Source organism: Mastigoproctus giganteus, chromosome 1, assembly GCF_048544385.1.
Source record: "Mastigoproctus giganteus isolate SK-2022 chromosome 1, ASM4854438v1, whole genome shotgun sequence".
In the NCBI taxonomy this organism is placed as follows: Eukaryota; Metazoa; Arthropoda; class Arachnida; order Uropygi; family Thelyphonidae; genus Mastigoproctus; species Mastigoproctus giganteus.
The window spans coordinates 204,247,702-204,271,790 of NC_143575.1; the positions used below are offsets into that span (position 1 = coordinate 204,247,702).

The window sequence follows — 24,089 nt, forward strand, 5'->3', positions numbered from 1 at the left end:
ATAGGGAGGTTTGCTATTGAGAGGTTCAACTGTACATGCTTGTGAAAAATTATAGGTATTTGAAAATCCTACTTTTTTTTTTTTTTTTTATCACTCCTTATATAGGGTGTTTCATAATGCGGGCCATATTTTCGTCATTGGTTCAGAACCTGAAAATAACAAAAAAGTTCAATATACGTGTCTGATTTTGAATGATTGTAGAGCTGTGGTTGCTTGAATTTTAAAAATGATTATGGAGTTGTTAATGGTAAAAAAAAAATAAATAAGTAAATGTACCTAGTACAAATAAACATTTTAATGTGTCTTCTTATTCTTATTTATTATGTTTTACCATTAAAAACTCCACAGCCATTTTTTAAAATTCAAACAGCTACTCTGTAACCATTCAGAAACTGACACTGCTTTCAGGTTGTTAATCAATCCTGAAAGTGTGACCCACATGTTATTAAACACCTTGTACATTTAAAAAGCTGAAGAAAAGAAAATTTAATCAATTATTAAATTAAGAAGAAAAAAAGCCAATTAAATAACTATTTCACTCACCTTAACTCTTACTCTTTCAGGCATTTAAACACTCACTATCATCATCCCATCCTTCGCTATCATATTCACTATCTGAAGGCGATTCTGAATCAGAAAATTCCATAGCTACCCTTCGTGCAAGTATAGAAGCAACATCATGTAATGGTGCTGCCTTTTCTACTTCTTTTTGTTTGATATCCTCTACTCTCCTTAATTTGATACCTTCATAAAATAAAACATACATAAATATGCATGCATTTACTGTATATATACATATACATACAGGGTAAGAACTCTCCTGACAAACTTCAGAAGCATGTTGAAGAATTGACAATAAAGAGTAAAACTCTTCTTTATTAAGTTGTAAACTATAAATTTATAATAATGTGAACATGATTTGATAATGTAATTATATACTGTAATTTTATCAGCGTACATACTATTCTCGCTAGTATGAATCAGAGCTGTACTGCTCAATATGTTCTATGTTGATTCTGCTTTGGACTCAGAAATACAAATATTAACTAGCAGATTCTTAAACAGGGGTTATTCCATTACCACAATAAACCGAATTAGGGTACAAGCTAAGGATAAGATACAAAATACTACACCAATCAACAATAGTAATATTAAAAAATACTTTATTTCTGTCCCATATGTTGAACAGTGGCACAAACATCTTAAAGATACCGAATTTAAAATTGTAGCTAGGCCAATATGGAAGTTACACACTATACTGAACAATCGCTCGGTTCTTTCAGCGTTCGCAACACAAATTAATGATCTGGTATACAACATTTCTTGCGGTGATTGCGACTCGTCTTATCAAGGTTCGACCCGATTTTCTCTTAATATTCGTGTAAATCAACACGAAACCTCAGTTCATGCTTCTCGTTCAGCAGCGTCAGAATTAGCCTTTCATGCCATTAATGAAAAACATACTTTTTTATTTAACGAGGCCAAAATACTTAACATTCAACGTAATTATATGCGACTATTAATTGCAGAAACCGTTGAAATTAAATTACACAAGAATTCTGTTAATGTTCGGCAGCCATATTTGATCTCTGATGCGTGGACCTTTACGCGCATGTGCGAAGACAAATAATCTCTATTTAAGTATCAGGTTAAACCTGATTCGGTAATTTTCATTCCTGTGATCACGACATACGGTCGAAAAGCATTGTCAGCTTCAGGAAGGAAAATCGTCTTGAATATTTTCGTTAGATTCTTTTAATTGCGTTAATTAGATTTTTAATTGTTTTAAATTGATTTGAATTGTGTTAAATTGATTATTTAATTATTTATATTTTACTCTAATGTACCAGTAAGTTGTCGATTTTTTAGTTTTTTTCCGTTTTAATTTCTGGAGGGTATCATGCGGAAGTGTTCTACGCACTATATTGAGGTAAACTCCTCTTATTATTTTACTAATACTATTCTCGCATAAACTAGAAATAGTAGTGTTATTATTGTGCTTACATATCTATTAGTGTGGTATTTTAAATTTAAATTTAAGCTAAAATAGAGAAGCAAGGAGCTCAAAATAGTGAGTATGCTCTGGCTTGGGGGAGAATTGCCAAGGATAGTTCTCTTATGAATCAGGACTTTATAACATGCTCTGCTTCTTGCATGTTTGTGAAGCCTTCTATAGTGGGACATGTACAGTAAAAGGTAATGCCTTTGTATGTTTTCAATGAAAGAGTGGCAGATTAAGCAAAAATTTGGCATTCTGATGGGTGAATATGAGAGTACGGCTAATGCTCTTGAAGCACTCAGTTACCCAGCTGAACACTAGAGCCTACACTTGTGCACTAGGCAACAAAGCTGTATACCCCACAAAAGTGGAATGTGTTGATCCTACAGGAAGTGGTTCGTATTTTGTGAGTATGGGCTTGGCACACCCAGGGTCCTGAGCTGGATATCATCATTCTTCTCTTTCTTGGTGATTCCCTTCCCTTCTATTTCTGACTCTATTCTCTCTCTCTCTCTCAGAGTAATTCAGAAATCTTTTTTTTTTGGCTGGTGTAGCATAAGCCTCAGGCCTCCTTACACCATATGGCTGATGATAATAATAATAATAATAATAATCATAAATAAACTTTGTGAAAGTCGCTCCAATGGACCTACTTACTCCAAGGTCGGAGTGGTGGTTAAGACAGATTGTGGTGCCATCTGATGTCAATCCCGAGAACTACCACTTGGCATAAGCCAAGTGGTCCACCTCCATAGATGGATGATGTTGCAGAGAAATATTAATCATACTGCATCGAGTGTGGCATAGGATAAAGTCAGTTGTCTTCAGGCCTTAGGCAGTCTAGATGGAGACTAGGCACCTGCGAGATGATCTGATTGAGGTGTATAAAGTCTTGAATGGTTTGAGCCTGCTCAATGCTGATGGGGTTCTTCCTCCTGCTCAGAATAATCACCTGAGAGGGCATAAATTCAAATTGAGGAAAGACAGTTGTAGGATAGATGTGCGGAAGTTTGCCTTTAGCCAATGGGTAGTTGATTGGTGGAACAGACTTCCATCTTTTGTTGTGGAAGTTGATAGCCTAAATAAATTTAAGGCTGAGCTGGACAGGTATTTGGAATGAATGGTGGGGTGAAATGGGAGTTGGGTTTTTTTTTTTTCCTTTGGCTGATGCTGCATAAGCTTGCTTTCTTGCATCATATGCCTCTGCTAATGTTACCATCAACAAATTCTAAATGGCAAGCATTCATGGGAATAATCACAGAAACTACTAGACTTTTTTATACCAATGAAATACTATGAAAAGTCTAGTAGTTTTTAGTTTACCAACAAAAAAAATACGGTTAAAGGCGTAGATATAAATGGATGTCAGATGAACTAATGAGACACGTGGCTTTGGGTTTGGGTTTGGGTTTTGGTTTTATTGGCGCAATAGCTACTAAGGCTATAATGCGCCAAGACCAGGTCATTTGTAAAACATTTTAAACTTTCAGTGACCTAATTAGTTAGGTCACTATGTCAAAAAGGTATAGCAAATACATAAAAGAAAAATGTCAAAATTTTATATACGAGTAAAAATATTTATTGATTTTAAAAAGTTAAAAACAGCAGACACATTGTCATTGTCAGATAAAATCTGACTAAGTGTATATGGCTCAGTCAGATGGTTAAAAGCGGTAAAACGGATATTGCTAAAATCTGGACATTCAATTAAAATGTGATGAATAGATAAAATGGTGCCACAGTTCTCGCACATAGGACAGTCATCTGCCCTCAGCAGAAAAGAATGTGTAAGATGACTGTGTCCTATTCGGAGGCGAGCTAGAACAACTTCCTCCTTACAATTCCTGCGCAGACTGGACTGCCACGGTTCAATTACAGGCTTTATACGATATAATTTATTCGCAGACTGTCTATTCCACGAATCCTGCCATTGGGAATGTATCTTTTGATGTATTATTTGCCTGTAGTCTGTATAGGGGACTAACAGGCAACGGTTATTATTGGGAATTGCTGATTTGGCTGCGGCGTCAGCCAAATCATTTCCCCTAATCCCAATGTGGCTGGGAATCCAGCAGAAGCGGATGTCATATTCGCGTTCACAGAGAACGTGAATCTTCTGCTGAATGCTAGACAGAACTGGATGAGGATTATATCTCACAGATATTAAAGCCTGTAACATGCTAAGAGAGTCGGAATATAAAATGAACCGTTCGTATTGGCATTTACTAATATGATCCAAGGCTAACTCTACAGCGTGCAGCTCTGCAGTAAATATGCTGCATTCAGAGGGAATCTGCTCTGATATAGTGCTGTCTGTAAAGACAGCAGCAGATCCCACATATGATTCTGACTTTGAACCGTCTGTGTAGACTGGCGCGAAGTCGGAATATTCAGTTCGGTGTGCTGAATGAAGCTGCAGGTAGACACATGATGGAGTGTCCGACTTTCCCCAGTTTCTAAGCGACAAGTCGCATGCCGGGACACGAACATGCCAGGGTGGAAAGGGTTGCTTTGATGTTTGGGAAACCTTGTCTACCTTGATATTAAGTTCATTGAGTAGCTCTTGGAGACGAATACCAAAAGGACGATTGGCAGTCTTACGGGTATTGTACAAGTTTTCCCATCGTGGCTCAAAAACGAAGGGCCACGTAGGATGGTCTGGCAGGGATTTCAGTTTTAAAGCGTACTTTAAAGACAACTGCTTATGTCGAAATGATAACGGTGGTTCGTTTGCTTCGACGTATAAACTCTGGACAGGAGATGTTCGAAATGCTCCAGTAGCAATACGCATAGCCTGATGATGGACAGGATCCAGCCATCGAAGTACACTGTCTCTGGCTGAAGAATATACTTGGGACCCATAATCTAATTTGGATCGCACAAGTGCACGGTAAAGCCGTAGAAGGGTGCATCGGTCTGCACCCCAAGATAAGGAGGAGAGCGAGCGGAGCATATTAAGGGCTCTTGTGCACTTTGTGCGGAGTTGACGAATATGATCCAAAAAGGTCAATTTTTTATCGAATATGAGTCCCAAGAATTTTGTGTTCGCTGCTACTGGAATGGCATTTTGTCCGAGCCTTAATTCAGGTTCAGGATGAAGATTACGCCTGCGACAAAAGTGTACGCAAACGGTCTTCTCCGGCGAGAACCTGAAGCCATTAGCAAGTGCCCAGGAATTCAGACTATCATCAATGGCTTTCTGCAGTTGTCTTTCAATAACCCTCATGTTGCATGACTGGCAAAAAATGCTAAAGTCATCAACATAGAGGGCACTGTTTACAGTTGGAGGAAGTTGTTCTGTGATGGAATTTATTTTGATGGCAAAAAGCGTGACACTTAATACTGATCCTTGTGGTACTCCCTCCTCTTGGCTAAAGGAGCGAGAGAGTGAGGATCCCACACGAACTTGGAACGATCGATTGGCTAAAAAGTTTTGAATAAAAAAGGGCAGATGCCCTCTTAGGCCGAGGCTATGTAAATCTTTTAAAATGCCAAATCTCCAAGTTGTGTCATACGCTTTCTCCATGTCAAAGAACACTGACACCAAGTGTTCGCGTTTTAGGAAAGCATCCCGGATGGATGCTTCCAATCTAATAAGATGGTCCAAAGTGGACCGGTTCCTTCGGAAGCCGCACTGGATGCTGGAGAGAAGGTCATTTGATTCTAAATACCATATTAAACGAAAATTTACCATTCTCTCCAGGATTTTGCACAGACAGCTAGTCAGAGCAATAGGACGATAATTGGTGGTGACTTTTGGATCCTTTCCTGGCTTAGGAAAGGCAAGAACGATTGCCTTTCGCCAGGAGTCTGGAAACTGCCCTTCAATAAAGATTCTGTTATACAGAAGGAGCAGACAATCCATAGATTTTGGTGAAAGATGTTTAATCATGTCATAATGGATGCCATCTGGTCCAACAGCACTTGCTTTGGAAAGAGCGAGGGCTCTTTTCAGTTCCTGAATAGTAAAATCCCCGTTGTAGGGATAGAGGCCCTTGGACTTAAAATTAAGTGCTTCTCTTTCCAGTTTATGTTTCAGGACCAGGAAATCTGGGGAATACGAGGATGTTGCGGAGATGTTAGAGAATGTTTCCCCAAGAGCATTGGCTATTGCAGTTGGATCTGCAATAGCGTATCCATTATAATCTAGGATTGAAGAAGGGTGGGATGTATATTTTCCCTTCATTTTCCGGATTTTATCCCAGACTACCTTAGAGTTGGTAGACTGGTTAATAGATGATGTAAAATGGATCCACGATTCCTTTTGACTCTGACGGCGGATATATCGTGCTTTGGCTCGTGCACGTTTAAAGGCTATAAGGTTGGTCGTGGTAGGATATCGGCGGAATATCCCCCACGCTTTGTTTTGAGCCTTTTTTGCTGCTGTGCATTGTGAATTCCACCAAGGTTTGGGAAATGGTGGAAACCGGACAGATGATTTTGGAACTGTATTCGCAGCTGCTTGGACAATATTTTCTGTGATGTACTTAACTGCATCATTGATAGGCTCTTGACTGACTGTGCTAAGATCAAAATTTGCCTGATGTTGGAAGGCAGTCCAGTCAGCCTGATCAAACTTCCACCATGGTAACCTGAAGGGAAGACATGGTCTTCCACTGTGTAACAAGGTTATCACAGGGAAGTGATCACTTCCGTATGGATTCTCCTCCACTTCCCAAGTGAGTAAAGGGAGCAGAGAAGGGGAGCAGATAGAGAGATCAATGGCAGAAAAAGTACGGGTAGGCATGTGGAAGAAGGTGTTTGTTCCAGTATTTAGAAGGGAAAGGTCATTGTCATTGAGCATACGCTCTATGACTCGTCCCCTTCCGTTGATGTTAGCACTACCCCACAGGGTGTTATGTCCATTAAAATCCCCGAGAAGTAAGAAAGGGGGAGGCAACTGCGTTAGAAGATCATCAAGGTCTTCCTGGGAGATGTCAGTCCCAGGTGGCAAATAGACAGAGCAGACGGTTAATAAAAATCCCACTGTAAGGCGAATTGTAACAGCTTCTATGCTAGTTCTAATTAGCAAGGGCTGCACTGGGATCTGGTTTCCCACAAGGATAGCCACTCCTCCATGAGCAGGACCATCCGCAATTCTATCCTTACGAAAAATTGTGGTGTTATGCATTGTGGGATCATCATTTGCCTTTAGGTAAGTCTCCTGCAAGCAAAAGCAGACTGGCTCGTGCTTTTGCAGGAGGGCCTTGATGTCATCAGTATTTTGCCGGAATCCATGACAATTCCACTGTAGGAATTTAGCCATTATTTTGGTTTGGTGGGTCCATCAGGCGGCTTCCGAAGTGCTGAGGGCTTACTTTTATCAGTCTTGGGTTTATCTTTTTTGGGGAAGAATGGACGCTGTCCCGTGTCCATTTCCTCCTCCGCAAAGAGTTCCAAGACTGAATCTTCGGGTACCTCCTTCTGCTCGACATCCATGTTTACTTGGGTAGTAGGGGAGACTTCCCCTTTCTTATTCTTTTCTTTCATAATTACCTTTGTTATTTGTGGAGCATTAGGAGGTACCGATATAGGAGTGGCAGCTGATTGGTCCTTCTGTGCAGGTTTTTGAGAACTTAAGAGATAACGCGCGATGGGAGTGAAAGACTCCTTTGGAGGAATGGTGATGTCCGTCTGAGTTCCGACGGAACATCTCCCTGCTACCTTCTGGGCGTAGGTAGGTCTGTTGATATTCAGGGGTTTGACCGATTTCCTTGCCTCCTGGTATGATATATTTAGCTCTGCCTTCAGCCGTTGAATTTCTTTTTCTTCTTTCCACCTCTGGCATGCTCTTGAGTAGGCCGGGTGTTCGCCTTCACAGTTAATACAGGTGGATTTTGCGGCTGAACATGCTGTTGTTTCGTGGTCCTTTGCACCACATCAAGCACATGCAAGAACTCCACGGCAGGCCATTTGAGAATGTCCATATTTTTGGCATTTAAAACACCGTAAAGGGTTCGGAATGTATGGACGCACTGAACAATTGATGTATCCAGCTTTAATCTCATCAGGAGGTTTAGGAGAGTTAAAAGTCAGGATAACGCTCCTGGTTTTAACAATTTTTCCATCCCTTCGCGCAGTAATTCTTTTGACGGCAATTACTCCTTGGGTTTTAATTCGGAGCAGATTTCCTCCTCAGTAACGTCGAGAAGGTCCCACTCCGAAATGACACCTCTCGATGAATTGAGTGTTCTGTGTGGTGTCACTGTTATAGGTATTCCTCCGATTGATGTTACTCGGAGGAGATGTTCTGATTGCCTGTCATTTTTTGATTCAATCAAGAGATCCCCAGAACGAAGCCTCTTAACCGATTTGGGTGAACCTGCTAACCCGTCTAACCCTTTTTGAATAAAAAAGGGCGACATTTTACCAATCGGTTTTTCACCGGTTGAGTGTATTATTAGGAACCTTGGAACAGGCCCTGATGGTACTTCAGTTCGCTGCCTTTTTTTTAGCAATAATGCTATCTGGATCGTTGTCTATGTTTTCAGATAGGGACCGGGTTGGGGCCCCTGAAGAAATGAGTTTATCAGGATTCATAGAGTTTTTTTAATTGTTCAGTGCCCGGGCTCCCCACCCACCACGGAGCCCAAAGGGACGCCCACTACCCGGCATGCAATAAATGCGCTCGGGAGTGGGACGCCAGGGCTACCCAGACACTATACCCGCACCGCCGCCAGCCTGAATCCTGTCCCTCGGACCATGAGGGTAGGGGCGTGGCATTGACACGGTTGACCCTCGCAGGCAAGCCTACTAGCCGATTGATCCTAGCCAGGCCTTCCAGGACCACCCGTCTTGTCGAAACAGGGGCCAAAGTGGTGTATTGAAGCTGGGCCCCTCAACCACCAGGATCCCCCTTTCCGAATTTCCACGGGTTGCAGTGCACGACAAACACGCCGGATTCCATTGATGTAAGCCTGGAACCTGGGCTGTGGGCGTTGGATCCCAGTGATGCTAGTCTGGAAGTCCAGCAGCGTCACTGGGAGGTCCCCTCACCATGTACAGGTGCCCACGTCGAGGGGAGACACGTGGCACAGAAGCGTAGTAGATATAAACTAGTCTGAAATCAAGTCACAAAGGAGGTTAAGCAAGCCAAGGCAGATTATGACAAGTCTGGCAAAGAATGCCAAGAAAAGCAGCAAAGATTTCTCTACTTATATGAACAGTAGAAGGAATGGGCTGAGTCACACTGTTCCAATTGATGTTGACCGTTTCACTGTGGATGATCCTGCACAGTTTCCTGACAAACTGAATAAGTATTTTGCATCTACATTCATACGTGAGGAATTCTTTACGGAATTGGATCCCAGTAGTTTATCAGATTCTAACAGGGAGCTAAATGATTTTGTAATAACTAGGGGGAGGGGAAGTGGAAGAGAAATTGTTAAAGTTAAGAAGGATACCTGGGGTGGATGGGATCTATCTAATTATATTAACAGAAGCAGCAAAGAAAGTAAGCAAACTCTTAGCTATAATTATGAGAGCAAATTTAGATTCAGGGGAAGTCCCTGTGGATTGGAGATCTGTGAATGTATTCCTCAATTCACAGAGGGGGATTAAAGGGTGATATGAGTAATTACAGGCCTGCTAGCTTAACTGCTGTTCCAGGGAAATAATGGAGTCACTGGCTAAAGACATAATGCAGGACCAACTAGACAGGAGTGCAGCTACACTTCATCACAGCACGGGTTTGTAAGGGGAAAATCTTGTCTGACCAATTTAATTGGACACTTCAGAGTCCAGTCACATTATGACCACCTACCTAGTATCCGGAATATGCGCCTTTCGCAGTATGCACCGCAGCCAGCTGCCATGGGAGGGACTCAATAAGTCTGTGAAAGGTTGCTATGGGTATCTGTGACCATGCAGACTGCAGTGTACCCTGGAGTTCCTGTAGATTTCTTGGTGGAGGATCCATCTGTCTGATGTGTCGATCGAGGTGTTCCCATAGATTTTCAATTGTGTTAGGATCCGGGGAATTCAGTGGCCAAGGGAGGCTTGAAGTCTTTGTCGTGCTCCTCAAATCACTCATGGGCAATTCTGGATACATGGCAGGGCACACTGTCTTGCTGATAGATACCATTGCTCCCAGGGAACACGGTCAACACATATGGGAGTACCTGATCGGCGATGACCGATAGGTAACCATTTGTGTTTTGGGTGCCCTCCAGAGGTATCAGCAGACCCAAGCCATGCCATGAAAACATTACCAAGACCATAACGCCGCACCCACCAGTCTGCTTTCTCCCACAATCATTCAGGGTGTCTGTTCTCGGAGGTTTCATGCATAATATGCCACCATCCATCCACTCGGTGGAGCAGAAACTGTGACTCGTTGGAGAAGGCCACCCGTTGCCACTCGGCTGGGATCCAGTGTCGGTATTGCTGTGCAAACTGATGGCGTTGTTTATGATGAACGGCCGTCAGCATGAGTGCTGTCACCAAGCGTCTGCTCCAGAGCCCAATGTGCAAAGTATAGAGTGTGTTTAGTGTCAAACGGCACCAGAGGTTTCCCCCATCTCTGCATAGTATACATCGTAGGTGTGAAACAGAACACTGTCAATGCCAGAGGTTTAAAAGTGCATGGATCTTGTGTATGTGTCGTGTACCGTTGTTCCTCTGGTCATTTGGCCGCTGGGTCCCTAACGATGGGACCCAACGTTGCCCACACTCTGCCCTGTGGAGGCAGACCAGGTACACGAGTATTATCGTTATTTACTCTGGCAGGTCCTGCCACATAATTTCCTGAGATTTCAGTGGCTAGGACCTACAAAAAAAAAAAAAAAAAACCCCGCTATAGATAGGGGTCAGCCAAAAACGAGTACTAGTTATGCAATTTGATGTCATTTTTTAAATTTTGGGTGTAGGGATCAAGCAATTTAACAATGATTTGAACGGCAGTAGTTGTAAGTTAGAGTTGGTTGTTGTTTGTTTGGTTGGTTTTTAGGAGCATTAGCAACTAAGGCCATATTGCTCTGGGATATGCGGAGGTCATTCCCTGACCTTTCCGCATCCTCCGTATTTGGTGGTGACGGGCACGAACCCCGGTCTAATCAAGAAGCGTGTGCTACGCACTGCTGCTCCTTCCCACCCGGCTATGGAGGCACCATTTAGAGTTGGAGGGGAGAATGAAGGCTGGGGGGAAAAGACAGCAATATGGGGTCCATAGAGAAGATGACCCCCCAAATCAGTGGAGCAGTCCTGCTCCACCAGAGCAGAAAGAGGGGCAGCGAGGGGGGGGGAGACCAGAGGTAACCTTCTCCTCTCAGGGAGTAGAGGCAAAGGACCATGCAAGGGAGAGTGGCTAGGAACGCCTAATGGCAGCAGCTGAGCTGTGTTGGTGGTTGTATCCCATTTGGGACAGCATTCCACAGCATGCCTGCTAGGAACAGCCAACAGGATGAATGACCTTGTGGTCCATAAGGTTTCCATGGCCATCCGTCCATCTGGTGGAGAGGCTGGAATAGAACATGCAATTTATATCATTCGCTCACTTTTTTTTTTTCCTCTCTTCTTTCTTTTCTTTACATTTTATAGCCCTACATTTCAAGGCAACATTTCGTAGTTTTTACATTTTACAACTTTTCATACTTTTTTTTTTCTTTTCTTCTTTTTCCATGCTTCCATCATTCTCACTGACAGCAGGGAGGGGTAACTTATTAAGCAAGCAAAACTGACACCAAGCTGTCAATCCCGCCTATCCAATTATTGCTTTTAATGCTTGTTTAACCATTGCTTTAAAGATAAAGCAACAATTTAAACAAGCAAATAATTTAAGTAAAGCTCACACAATTTAAATGACATACAAATAATCAAAAAAACAAAACACATTTTTAAGGTCTCAAGCACAGAACCCTGGCACTCATTTACAGAGCAGTGTTTATACCTGTAATCTCCTATGGTGCTGGCATATGGTTCCATCGCACAGCCATAGAAACAGCAAAATTAAATAGCATTCAAAGAACAATCTTATTAACAATAACTAGAGCATGCAGTACAGTTAGTATCCCAGCCATGCAAGTACTCTACCACTGCACCTTGACATTGCAAAAAAAGGGCTATATTATAGACTTAAAAAAGGATTTCCCATGGGTTTCCTAAGCATAATCCTAAACTTTGCCAATGACATCAAGGCAGAGAAACGACAAATAGCCACACGACTACATCAGATATGGCAAACTGAATAGCAGAAAGAGACCAAAGGTGCTACTACCAAAAATTTTTTTCCACAGGTGGCTATGGTTAGCTCAAAACCACCTAAGTGGTATGCTCCAGGACTTTATACCACATTTCTATTGACAGGTCATGGATCCCTTAAAGCTAGATTGCACTCTTTGGGACTGGCCGATGATCCCCACTGTACCTGTGGCAAAAGTGAGGATTGGGTACACATTCTGTATGACTGCGTAAACTATGAAAATCAATGTTGACAGTTAATCACAGAAATTGGACCCCTTCCTAGGGGCCAAGAACACCAATTCATCATGGAGGAGGCTTTGTACAAGGCCTTCACCAAGTACAAGTTGCACTCCGCTGAACGAGAAGTTTTTTAGCCATATTTAGCCGCTTTATTGGCCAACTGATACATCAAATTATTTTCTATAAGTAGCTTATAGACCTAGTCAGGATCATTAGTTTATTCTGAATTGAGACAGCGAGATTTGGAAGTTAATTAATACTTAAGTGTCCGTAGATTTACCGTTCGTAACTTCCGCCATTGTTATATGATACAACATTATATCCCGAACTAGATAGCGTTAGTATAGTATATATAGTATAGTACATAATATAATATTGGCAATTAATCAGCAAAATCTACTAATTTTGTTAAACTTTGTTATCAATTAAATTGTACTTTTAACTAAATACATATAACAACTTAAATTACAAACGAAACATAATTAATTAGTACATAACTTGATACGGAAGTTATATAAACAGAACTCGTAGATAATATTTGATACTGAAAAATATATATAGCATTATAACTGTGTTGGGGTACAAATTTAGGGTTGTAATTTTGTACAGAAATTGAAATTTTATTGAAATTAAATCGAAATCTTAACTCAGACCAGAGCAGCAAAGCAAAAGGCTCAAGCTAATGGGAGTGCTGTGGCTCAGAGGAGAACTGAGGGGGGCAGTTGCCCTTTGAATCACAGCCTTTTAATATGCACTGCTTGCATGATGTTTGTGGAGCAATCGGGTACGGGACATGATATTGCCATGGGGATGTCTGTGTGCGCGCGCGATGCAAGGAGTGTAACAAAATCAGGCGACAACTCAGCATTGTTATGGGTCTATATGAGAGATTGAAGGATTTAAAGTGAAGGGCCCATCAAGCTCTCAGCTGCCCACATCAACGCCAGAGCTTGCACTTGGTCATCACGCAACACAGCGGCAACCCCCAAGGCAGAATGCACTGGTTCCACAGGAACTAGTAGTTGCTGGTGACTCTATTGTCAGGGAAACAGGGAACATGCTTTGTAAAAAAGGATAGGTGGAACAGGACCAGGGTATGTCTGCCAGGGGCAAAGGTTGATGACATTGTAGAGGGGATATCATCTTTTAAGGGCACAAAAGGTGATATAGTTGTACATGTTAGCACTAATGATATTAAGAGTAGGAGACCACCAGAATTACATTACTTAACAAGTACAGGTCACTGTTGAAAAAAAGCCGTGAATTAGGGTTGAATTTGAAAGTGTCTGCAATTCTTCCCAGACACGATAGGAGGGGGTATATGATGAGAGCCTTGTCGATCAATTCGGCCCTGGAAAGACCGTGCAAGGCTCAAGGGGTAGAATTTTTTTCAGCCTGGTCTGTACTTGTTAACAAAAGGGACTGCTTCTACAGGGATGGGATACTCTTAAATAGAAAGGGTGCAAGAATATTTGCTGATGCTATCGAGGCAGTGTTAGGTGGGTCAGAAAACTGCTAGCTTGGGGGGGGTTACAAGGACTAATAGATTAACAGCAGCCACTGGCAGAGGTGAAAGTGATTTTTGCACTGCTTCTATTGGAATGAGCAGAAGCCTGGAAAACAAGATGCAGGATATTTCAGAATATTTGCTGATGCTATCGAGGCAGTGTTAGGTGGGTCGGAAAACTGCTAGCTTGGGGGGATACAAGGACTAATAGATTAACAGTAGCCAATGGCAGAGGTGAAAGTGATTTTTGCACTGCTTCTATTGGAATAAGCAGAAGCCTGGAAAACAAGTTGCAGGATATTTCAGAGACTGTTGGGAGTCATTGTGGTACAAGTAAACACATGGGTTGTGTTAGGGTAGCTAAGAAAAAGAACAGGTGCATGTATACTTGCGTGTACACCAATGCTAGGTTAGTTAGTTAGTTATTTGGTTTTTAAGAGCATTAGCAACTAAGGCCATATTGCTCCGGGATATGCGGTGGTCATTCTCTGACCTTTCCACATCCTCCGTATTTGGTGGTGACGGGCTAGAACCCCGGTCTAATCAAGAAGCATGTGCTATGCACTGCTGCTCCTTCCCACCTGGCCCAATGCTAGGAGTTTGGTAAATAAATTTGATGAATTTGAGGTATTGTTTAAAGCATCAAAGGCGGATATTGTTGGGATATCAGAGACATGGTGTCACACAGATATAAGGAATGCAGAACTGGAATTTGGGGAGTACAACGTCTACAGAAAGGATAGACTGGATAGGAAGGGAGGAGGGGTTATGCTATTAGTTAAGAAATACATAAAATCCAAGGAAGTGAAGCCAGTCGACATCGCTGGACAGTGCAGTGTCGAGTCAGTTTGGTGTGACATAAGCATTGGGAGATCAAAATTGAGAGTAGGAGTGTGCTATAGGCCTAATGACTCTGACGAGTATAATAAGATACTGTACAGGGAAATAGAGTGGGCCAGTAAATCAGAGAGTCTTATAATGGGAGATTTTAATTTCCCAGATATTGACTAGAATTTGGGGGCTGGTCACTCACACACCAGCAAGGCTTTTGTGGATTTATTGGATGATTGTTTCCTACATCGAGGCAACTAGAGGGAGTAATACTCTTGATTTGATTATCAGTAGTGATTCTTTATGCATTAAGAATCTGCAGATAGCGGAACCACTAGGTGGCAGTGATCACAGTGTGCTGAAGTGGGATTTACTCAAAGGGGTAACTACCATCAGGGGTAAAGGGAAGGGTTATTGCTTTCGTAAAGGCGACTACGATGGTCTGAGACAGTATTTAAATTCTATACAGTGGGACCAACTGATGATGTCACCAACAGCAAATTCAAAATGGGAAGCATTCAAAGAACATATCTTGGAAGCTACTAGGCTTTATATACCAACTAAGAAATATTGTTCAAGGTTTAGGCCTAAATGGATGTCAGATGAACTAATTAGACATACAAATCAGAGAAGAAAAATGCATGGGATACATATAAATTAACACGTGACACAGAAGCCTATGATAGATATAAGTTGATCTGTAACCAAGTTACAAAAGAGGTTAGGCAGGCAAAGGCAGATTACGAGAAATCTTTGGCAAGGGGTGCAAACAAAAACAGCAAAGTGTTCTTTACTTTTGTAAACTCTAGAAAGAAGGGAATGAATCAGATTGATCCACTTGATATCGATGGTTCAACCGTTGATAATCCTGCTCAGGTAGCTAACAAACTAAATGAATATTTTGCATCGACATTCCACATGAGGAGTTATTCAGTGAGGGGAATGCCAGAGGTGTATTCAACTCTGGCAGTAAGCTAGATAATCTTGTAATAACTGAGTGTAAAGTGGAGGAGAAATTGTTGAAGATAAACATAAGAAAGGCACCTGGGGTGGATGGGATCTATCCAGTTATATTAAAGGAGGCAGCAAAGGAAGTAAGCAAACCCTTAGCCATAATTATGAGAGCTTCCTTGGACTCAGGGGAGGTACCCATAGACTGGAGATGTGCAAATGTGACCCCAATTCACAAAGGAGGATCAAAGGCTGACACAAGTAATTATAGACCTGTGAGTTTATCTTCTGTTCCAGGAAATTTAACGGAAGCACTGCAGGATCATCTAGACAATACTTCAGTTATAGCTCGGACACAGCATAGTTTTGTTAAGGGGAAGTCTTGCCTGGCCAACTGATTGGATACTATGATGCAGTCACAAAAGAACTGGATGCAGGGCATAACTTTGATATTATATACTTGGATCTTAGAAAGGCTTTTGATACTGTTGCACATGGAAGACTGCTGCACAAATTGGAGCAGTGTGGCATTGGAGGCAAATTGCTGTTATGGATAAAGGGGTGGTTGAGGGGGAAAAGACAGAGAGTGGTAATCAATGGACACTGCTCATCGTGGACTAATGTTATTAGTGGAGTCCCTCAGAGTTCAGTGTTGGGTCCATTATTGTTTTTTGTATTTATAAATAATATTGATGATGGTATATCAAGCTTAATGTCCAAGTTTGCAGAGGATACAAAAGTTAGCAGGGTTGTTAAGGACACTACTGACGCTATACTGCTGCAACAGGACCTGGAAAGGTTGAGCAGATGGGCCGAGAGGTGGCAAATGAAGTTTAACATTGACAAATGTAAAGTACTAAATATGGGAAACAGCAACCCCAGAGCAACGTATCAACTCTGTGGTACTACACTGACAGTGGCAGACAATGAAAAGCACCTGGGGGTAATTGTGCAGGCAGATATGAAGTTCTCTGAGCAGTGCAGACGGGCGGCAAGAGTAGCTCATGGTGTCTTATCAATGATATACAGGAATATTTCTAGCAGGGATAAGGAGGTGATTATTCCCTTGTATAAGGCAATGGTCAGGCCACACCTTGAGTACTGTATACAGGTCTGGAGGCCTCATTTCAAGAAGGATGTAGAGCTGCTGGAACGAGTACAGAGAAGGGCAACAAGGTTAGTGAAGGGAACAAAGTGTTGCTCTTACGAAGAAAGGCTTAAGTTTTGCAAATTACAGTGTCTGGAGACTAGGCACCGGCGAGGTGATCTGATAGAGGTGTATAAAACCTTGAATGGTTTGAGCATGCTCAATGCTGATGGGATTCTGCCTCTTGCTCAGAATAATCACCTGAGAGTTGTTTGTTGTTGTTTGTTTGGTTTTTAGGAGCATTAGCAACTAAGGCCATATTGCTCCGGGAATATGCGGTGGTCATTCCCTTGACCTTTCCGCATCCTCCGTATTTGGTGGTGACAGGCTCGAACCCCAGTCTAATCAAGAAGCGTGTGCTATGCACTGCTGCTCCTCCCCACCTGGCTACGGAGATGCCGCTTCACCTGAGAGGGCATAAATTCAAATTGAGGAAAGACAGATATGCCGAAATTTGCCTTTAGCCAGAGGGTAGTTGGTTGGTGGAACAGACTTCCATCTTTTGTTGTGGAAGTTGATAGCCTAAATAAATTTAAGGCTCAGCTGGACAGGCATTTCGAACGAACGGAGGGGTGAAATGGAAGTGTTTTTTTTTTTTTTTTTTGGCTGATGCTGCATAAGCTTGCTTTCTTGCATCATATGCCTTTGCTAATGCTATGCTCAAACCATTTTTGAAATCTACCAAATCTTGCAGAGACAGGCTCTTCAACCAGTCCCTGTAGCAAATCAATAGACCAAATATATAACCAGCCCATTTCCCTCTCCATCCCCAGTGAATGACAAAATCTCTACATGACCGCACATACCTGAATTGACAGAAATTACCCGGACTTTACCAGAGTTCATGCCATTCCCCTGGGTCATTGCCAGTGGACCATAGAGGTAAGAAAATAACCAAATGTGACTGATGGCAATGAAGGCAGGCTGGTACTGCCCTCATTATAGCATACATTCAACCGAAATGTGACAACCTCACAGAAAGGACTTTAAAGAGACTGGTATAGACATGCAGCCAGGGTTACCTGTCAGCTGGAAAAAACTAGTAAGCTGCAGGTTTCTGAAGTATGCTAGTATGAGTGAGAAGTGGAGTGAATGTAAAGGTGAGAGTATGAAAGAAAATGCTAGGAAGGGTGAGTGAATGATAATTTATGCCTCTGGGTGTGTGAGAAGGGGTGAGTGCTGAAAGAGTAAATGTGGAAATTGAGTAAAATTAGCAAATGACTATGGAGTCTGAGTGAAATGGGTTGTGTAGGGGTGTAAAAGGTAAGGGTTTAAAAGTGTGTGCCTGGATGAGGGAATGAATGCGAGAAATAGTGTGTTGAAAATGTGCAACAGGGTTCACTGCACTGTCATGTTGGAGACCTTTCTGGTGGCCCCATGGTTCATTTGGACGGCCAGTTGAGCAACAATAGCACGTCGATCAGTCCTGACCAACCGTTTCAGCCGACATTCATATCTGGGATCAATGGCACATGGGGCTCCACAACTGGCACATCGGGTTGTCAAAACTGCCGCATTCGTCCAGTTTTGATACACTTTCACCACTTTCGCATGTGAGCATTTCACAAAGTCCACTGTTTCGGAAACGCTGGCACCCCTGGTCCGATAGCCGATGATCATGCCTTTTTCCAGATCTGATAGGTCGTGTGCTTTGCCCATGACAGAGGCTGTTACTGTGTTCATGGATGCCGAACAAGCCTTATATGCTTGCTGTGTATGAACGTGACATGTGCGCTGTATGATTCGCTGGACGTGTCTGCATTGGGGGTGGTCATAATGTGACTGGACCCTATATGATGCAGTAACAAAGGAATTGTATGTAAAAAATAATTTTTATATCATATACTTGGATTTCAGGAAGGCATTTGATGCTATTGCATATAAAAGACTACTGTACAAATTGGAGCAATGGGCATTAAGGGAAAGTTACTGCTATAGATAAAGATAAAGAGATAAAGATAATAGATAAAGGGGTGGTCGAGTAGCAGAAGACAGAGTGGTTATCAATGGCTATTGCTCTTCGTGGATTAATGTTATTAGTGGAGTCCTCCACCGTTCAGTGCTGGATCTATTGTTTTGTGTATGTATTAAATATTGATGAAGGTATATCAGGCTTAATGTCTAAATCTTCATGTGATACAAAGGTTGGTAGGGTGGTTAATGACAGCAATGACAATATGCTGCTGCTGCAACAAGATCTAGAAATATTAGGCAGATGGGCTGAGAAACGGCAATTAAAATTTAACATTGACAAATGCAAAATACTGAAACGGATAGCAGTAATCCCAGAGTAATGCATCAATTGTGTGGTGCTACACTCAAGGTAGTGGAAAATTTAAAAGACCTGAGGGTGCAGTCAGATATGAAGTTCTCTGAGCAGTACAGACAGGTTGCCCGGACAGTTCATGGGGTTTAGTCAATGATATACAGCAGTGGTGTCCAACCTATGGCCTGTGGGCCGAATCTGGCCGGCAAATAATTTTTATATGGCCTGCCTGGAAAGTGAACTAAAACAGCATTTTAGAGAGTCGTGCCACTGCATGTACAGGCATGCAAGCGTTGAGCTCAACTGTATCAAACGTGTACATGTTGTCCAATGTAGTCATATGTATGCTAAATACAGTTATGTATGCATCAATCTTTTCATATTGTGAAATTATACTATTTTGATATAACTTGTTAATTTTATTGAATTATTATTAATTTGTATTGAATTTGTTCCGAAAGAGGAACATCGATTTCAATTGTCGTGTTTTTAATCAATGGTGGACCGAAGACTATTTCTTCACTGAGTACAACAAAAAAGCAGTATGTTTGTTGAGTAAGGATACTGTATCACTTTTAAAGAACATACTGTAGTTTGTCTTGACAAAAAATTATGCAAAGAGTAGAAGATATTAGAATTAAGAAAACAACAAAACACACTGAAAACGTATCGGTCAAGAAATTTATCTGCTGTAAGTGCCAGTTATCAAGTTTTACATTTGATCGCCTTTGAAAGTAAACTGCTCAGCGATGATGAATTTGTTAAACGTTTTTAAAAGCTAATTTTACATGGGGCAGTGAGATGGCTTAGTCGTGGCAAAGTATTATATCGTTTCTTTAAACTGCATCATGAAATTGATAATTTTATGACAGAAAAAAGGGAAACCAATAAAACAACTATCAAATATGGAGTGGCTGTTTGATCTTGCAATTCTTACAGACATTTCTAGTCCTTTAAATGCTCTTAATTTAAAACGACAAGGTAAAGGAAAATTGGTTTCTGATTTGTATGGTGACATCAAATCATTTCAGAATACGTTGTTATTATTTAATTCCCAAATTGAGCAAGGCAATTTAGTTCGTATTGAATATTGTACCGAGCTAACAGAAAAACACATATTTCCAAAGAACCATTGCCTCTTGTTATTACAATTAGTTTTTGACGAATTTGAAAGTCAATTTGCTGATATGAGATCCCATGACATAAGCTTGTTTGAGAATCCATTTACTTCTATGGCTGAAAACTTCAATCCCAGCTCGCAATCTGAATTTATTGATCTTCAAGCCAAAACTTGGTTAAAAATAAGTAGATGGACTGCGAAAATAAACTACTTGTATTCTACAAGGCTCTCCCATCTTAAGATTTCCACTAATAAAAGAAAATACCATGAAAATGGCTACTTTGTTTCACACATGAAATCAAATAAATATTTAAAAAGAAAGAGAATAGCAGATGAGCATCTTCATTCCGTATTGAGAATTGGCATCACAAATTTTCAAAAAATTTTGAACAATTATCTAAAAACATTTAGCCTCAATCATCTCATTAAATGTTAAGTTTTGTTCAGTAAATGTTGTGTATTCTATGTAATAAAATTTTTGAATATTTTTCATTTTAGGGGTATCATTATATTTATTTATTCACCTTAATACTGAAAAGCAGTGATCCTCTTCAGGCTGCAAATTTTCTCAAGTGAACATTTAAAAGCAAAAGTAAGGTATTTTTTAAAAAGAAAAAAAAAAAGTCAAGTATTTAAAAAACAAAAGTCAGTCATATTTTTTTAATTTTAATAAAATATAAAAAACAAATCACTGACAGATAAAAGTGTTGGGAATTTCTATTTTTTATATATAGCCTGAAAATAAAACATGGTAACAAGAAAACAGAAACTTCCTTTTACATATAACAGCATAGGGAAAATGTAACACACTAATTTTTCTCGAATCACTCAGTGCGGCCCACGAAACAAATCTGACTTTCAATATGGCCCTTGTAATGGAAAAGGTTGGACACCACTGATGTACAGGAACACTGCTAGTAGGGATAAGAAGGTGATTATCCAATTGTACAAGGCAATTGTTAGGCAGCATCTAGAGTACTGTATTCAAGTCTGGAAACAATTTTTATAAAGGATGTAGAACTGCTGGAACAGAGAAGAGCAACGGGATTGGTGAAGGGAACAAAAGAGTGGGGTTACCAAGAAATGCTTCAGTTTGGCAAACTGTAGCATCTGGAGATTAGGCACCCGCGAGGTAATCTGATTGAGGTGTTTAAGGCTTTGAATGGATTGAACAAACTCAATGCTGATGGTATTCTTCCTCTTGTTCGGATTATGCACATGAGAAATTTAGGAAGGATGGTTGCAGAATTAATATGTGGAGGCCTGCCTTCATCCAGCAGGGCCAATAAACAAATGGATGTTTTAACAAACTTCCATCTGTTGTTGTGGAAGTGGGTAGTTTGAACTAGAAAAATTATTGGAGGGGATGGGCAGATGATGTGGGAAGGTTTTTTTGCTGATGCTGTATAAGCTTGCTTTTTTGCATCATTTTCCACTACTAATACCAATACCAATCTGATGTTGACAAGCTGACCAACAAAGACCTGGTGGAACTGCAGAAAGACAGGTTGCACGAAGACGAGCAGGTGTCCAAAATCCAGAAAAGGTCTTATGAACAGCCTGTTTGTAGGCTAAAATTCATGGCAAAATCAGGGATGCAGGTGCTGGTTATGAAGAACTTCTGGAACAAAAATGGCAATACAAGACACAGAAGATGCTGGATTCCTTCTTCATAACATTGAAAGTGTCATCCCCTTCCCCCTCAATGTGCCTTCTACTTAGACTAGCAAGCCTGCTCATCACAGCCAAGCTCCCATGGTACCAACAGTTGTTCCTCTTTGGGCTCCTCTGAAGTAAATTTTTTCTGAACTGTAAATTTTTTCAGTGAGCGTTCCACACAACTTCATTTGTGAAGCAAAGTTCTTCTAGATATAAGATAAAGTGATAAAGTTCAGTGTTTCACATTTTAATTTTTTAATTTGTTTGGTTTCTTTTTAAAATTTAGATATGTATTTTTTGTTACTGTACTATACAAGTAACTTTCAGCTAAATTTTTTATGAAAATCATTTTTTCTCATACAGTAAACAAATTTTTGTAACAAATATCATTTAATTTTATCTTATGTTAATTATAAAAAAATTCTATTACTTTTAATTTATCTTCATAAAATAAGCTGAAAAACTTATACTGGCAGCTATTTATGCATTTAAGAAACACATCCAAATTTTAGTGTATTTCTGTGGGATAATGTTTTTTAATCTGCATGAATTTGCTGTTCCAGGAATGCGCAAATCATGATCACCCTGTACTCACAAATAGAGTGCACTGATTGGTTGTAAAACAGCTCTTGAATGAGCTAACTTAAGAATTAGGGCAATACGCACTATACTGGTTACACAAATTTTAATGCACTGACATTTCAACAATTATACTACAACTCATGATCCAAATGACTAAATTGGGTTAGACTTTCATCTGCTATAAAGAGTTTAAGTAATGTCGCTGGCTTCTCTGGGAAATTGTGACTGAAGTTGCTAGGTAAAAACAAAGTTATTCTGCTTTGTTCAGCATGGATAAATAACTTGAGCCTAGTAAGGCAGAGAAACTGCAAAACTGAAATTCTACCATAATTCTCAATGCCTAGGGACTCTTTTGCAGTAGAATAAAATACAGGGAAACATGAAAGGGGTGGTACAAGTGCATCTATGGTTAAAAATGAAGTGCAATGAATATTTGGTTAAGTCACTAGCTAAAGAGAAACTTTTACTGCTGTCATTTCTTGTTCACAAAAATTCCCTTATAAAAATTACACTAATTAACTAGCAATATTTATAATATAAAATACATTACTGGGGCATTACAAAATGTTAGGGTCATCATAAAAAATAAAGGTAAGAAAATAAATGATGGCTCAAACATTTCTAGTCCACAAGCACCACCAAAACTTGCTGTCCATAGGCCATCTGTGGCCATTCCTTCATATTGTGCATGACCATGTAGGAAGCTATGTGTTATGCTCTTCCTAAGTTTAAAATTAGCGTCACAATATAGTTTCGCACTGACTTCTTTTGAAAATATCCATTTTTAGTAATAAATTTTTCTGGATTGCTTTTTATGATGGTTTATGTACCTCAGTATTTAACATTATTGCAACCATGAAATAAGATTGTTATTAATTATGTAATAATAGTGTTGGATTTTTGTATTTCATTATTAAATGTGCAAAATTAGACTGAAATATAAAATTAGCTTTCTGAAACCATTCTTGACAGTTTTAACAAATTTTATATAATACAGAGAGAACATTCAGAGAATAATCCATACAGCACTTACTGACAGAAGATAAAGAGATCTATCAGTGAGGATAAGAAAGTACATTTTTCCAAGAAAAATAATTTATTTGAATTGTTTGTGCTGTGATTGTTCCAAGTTTTCTTGCCCATATAGCTCCTAACAGATATAACGCATAATTTGCAATCCAGTAACATAAAGAGCAAAGCCTTCATGAGAAGGAACCCCAAGCAGGCTGGGCCCAGGGTGCAGCCCAAGTTCAGCTGCATTCCAGAATGTAGTGAAAAAAATCCAGTGTGTGTGTGTGGCACTTCCTAAACCACTGCACAGCCGTGTAGGCATGTAGCTTAGAAGGAACCATGTCCACAACCTTCAGTATTTTGTTTTGGCCTTTAGCCCAAAAAAAAAAAAGAAAAAAAGAGTTCTTTGGGGGGGGGGGCATAAAATGAGTATATACAGACAAGAATTTATTTTAGATGTGTACTGTATATAAAATAAAAAAATAACATAATAATAAAACATAGAGATATAAAATTTGGACTCTAAAAATATATACACCTAAACCTCTTATGTGATAGATACGTTCCTAAAAATTACGAGTAAAAAGAACTACTGAC

General features: G+C 40.4%; 1 protein-coding gene across 1 annotated transcript in view; it reads right to left on the bottom strand.

Annotated features, from left to right (window-relative positions):
• Positions 1-559: 559 nt before the first annotated feature.
• LOC150091458 (actin-binding protein WASF3-like) overlaps positions 560-24,089 on the bottom strand; it is a 192,130-nt gene continuing 168,600 nt past the window's right edge. Inside the window, exon 7 of the mRNA XM_090368477.1 lies at positions 560-744. Within this exon, the coding sequence (XP_090224603.1) occupies positions 560-744 (185 nt within the window). The remainder of the gene's footprint in view (positions 745-24,089) is intronic.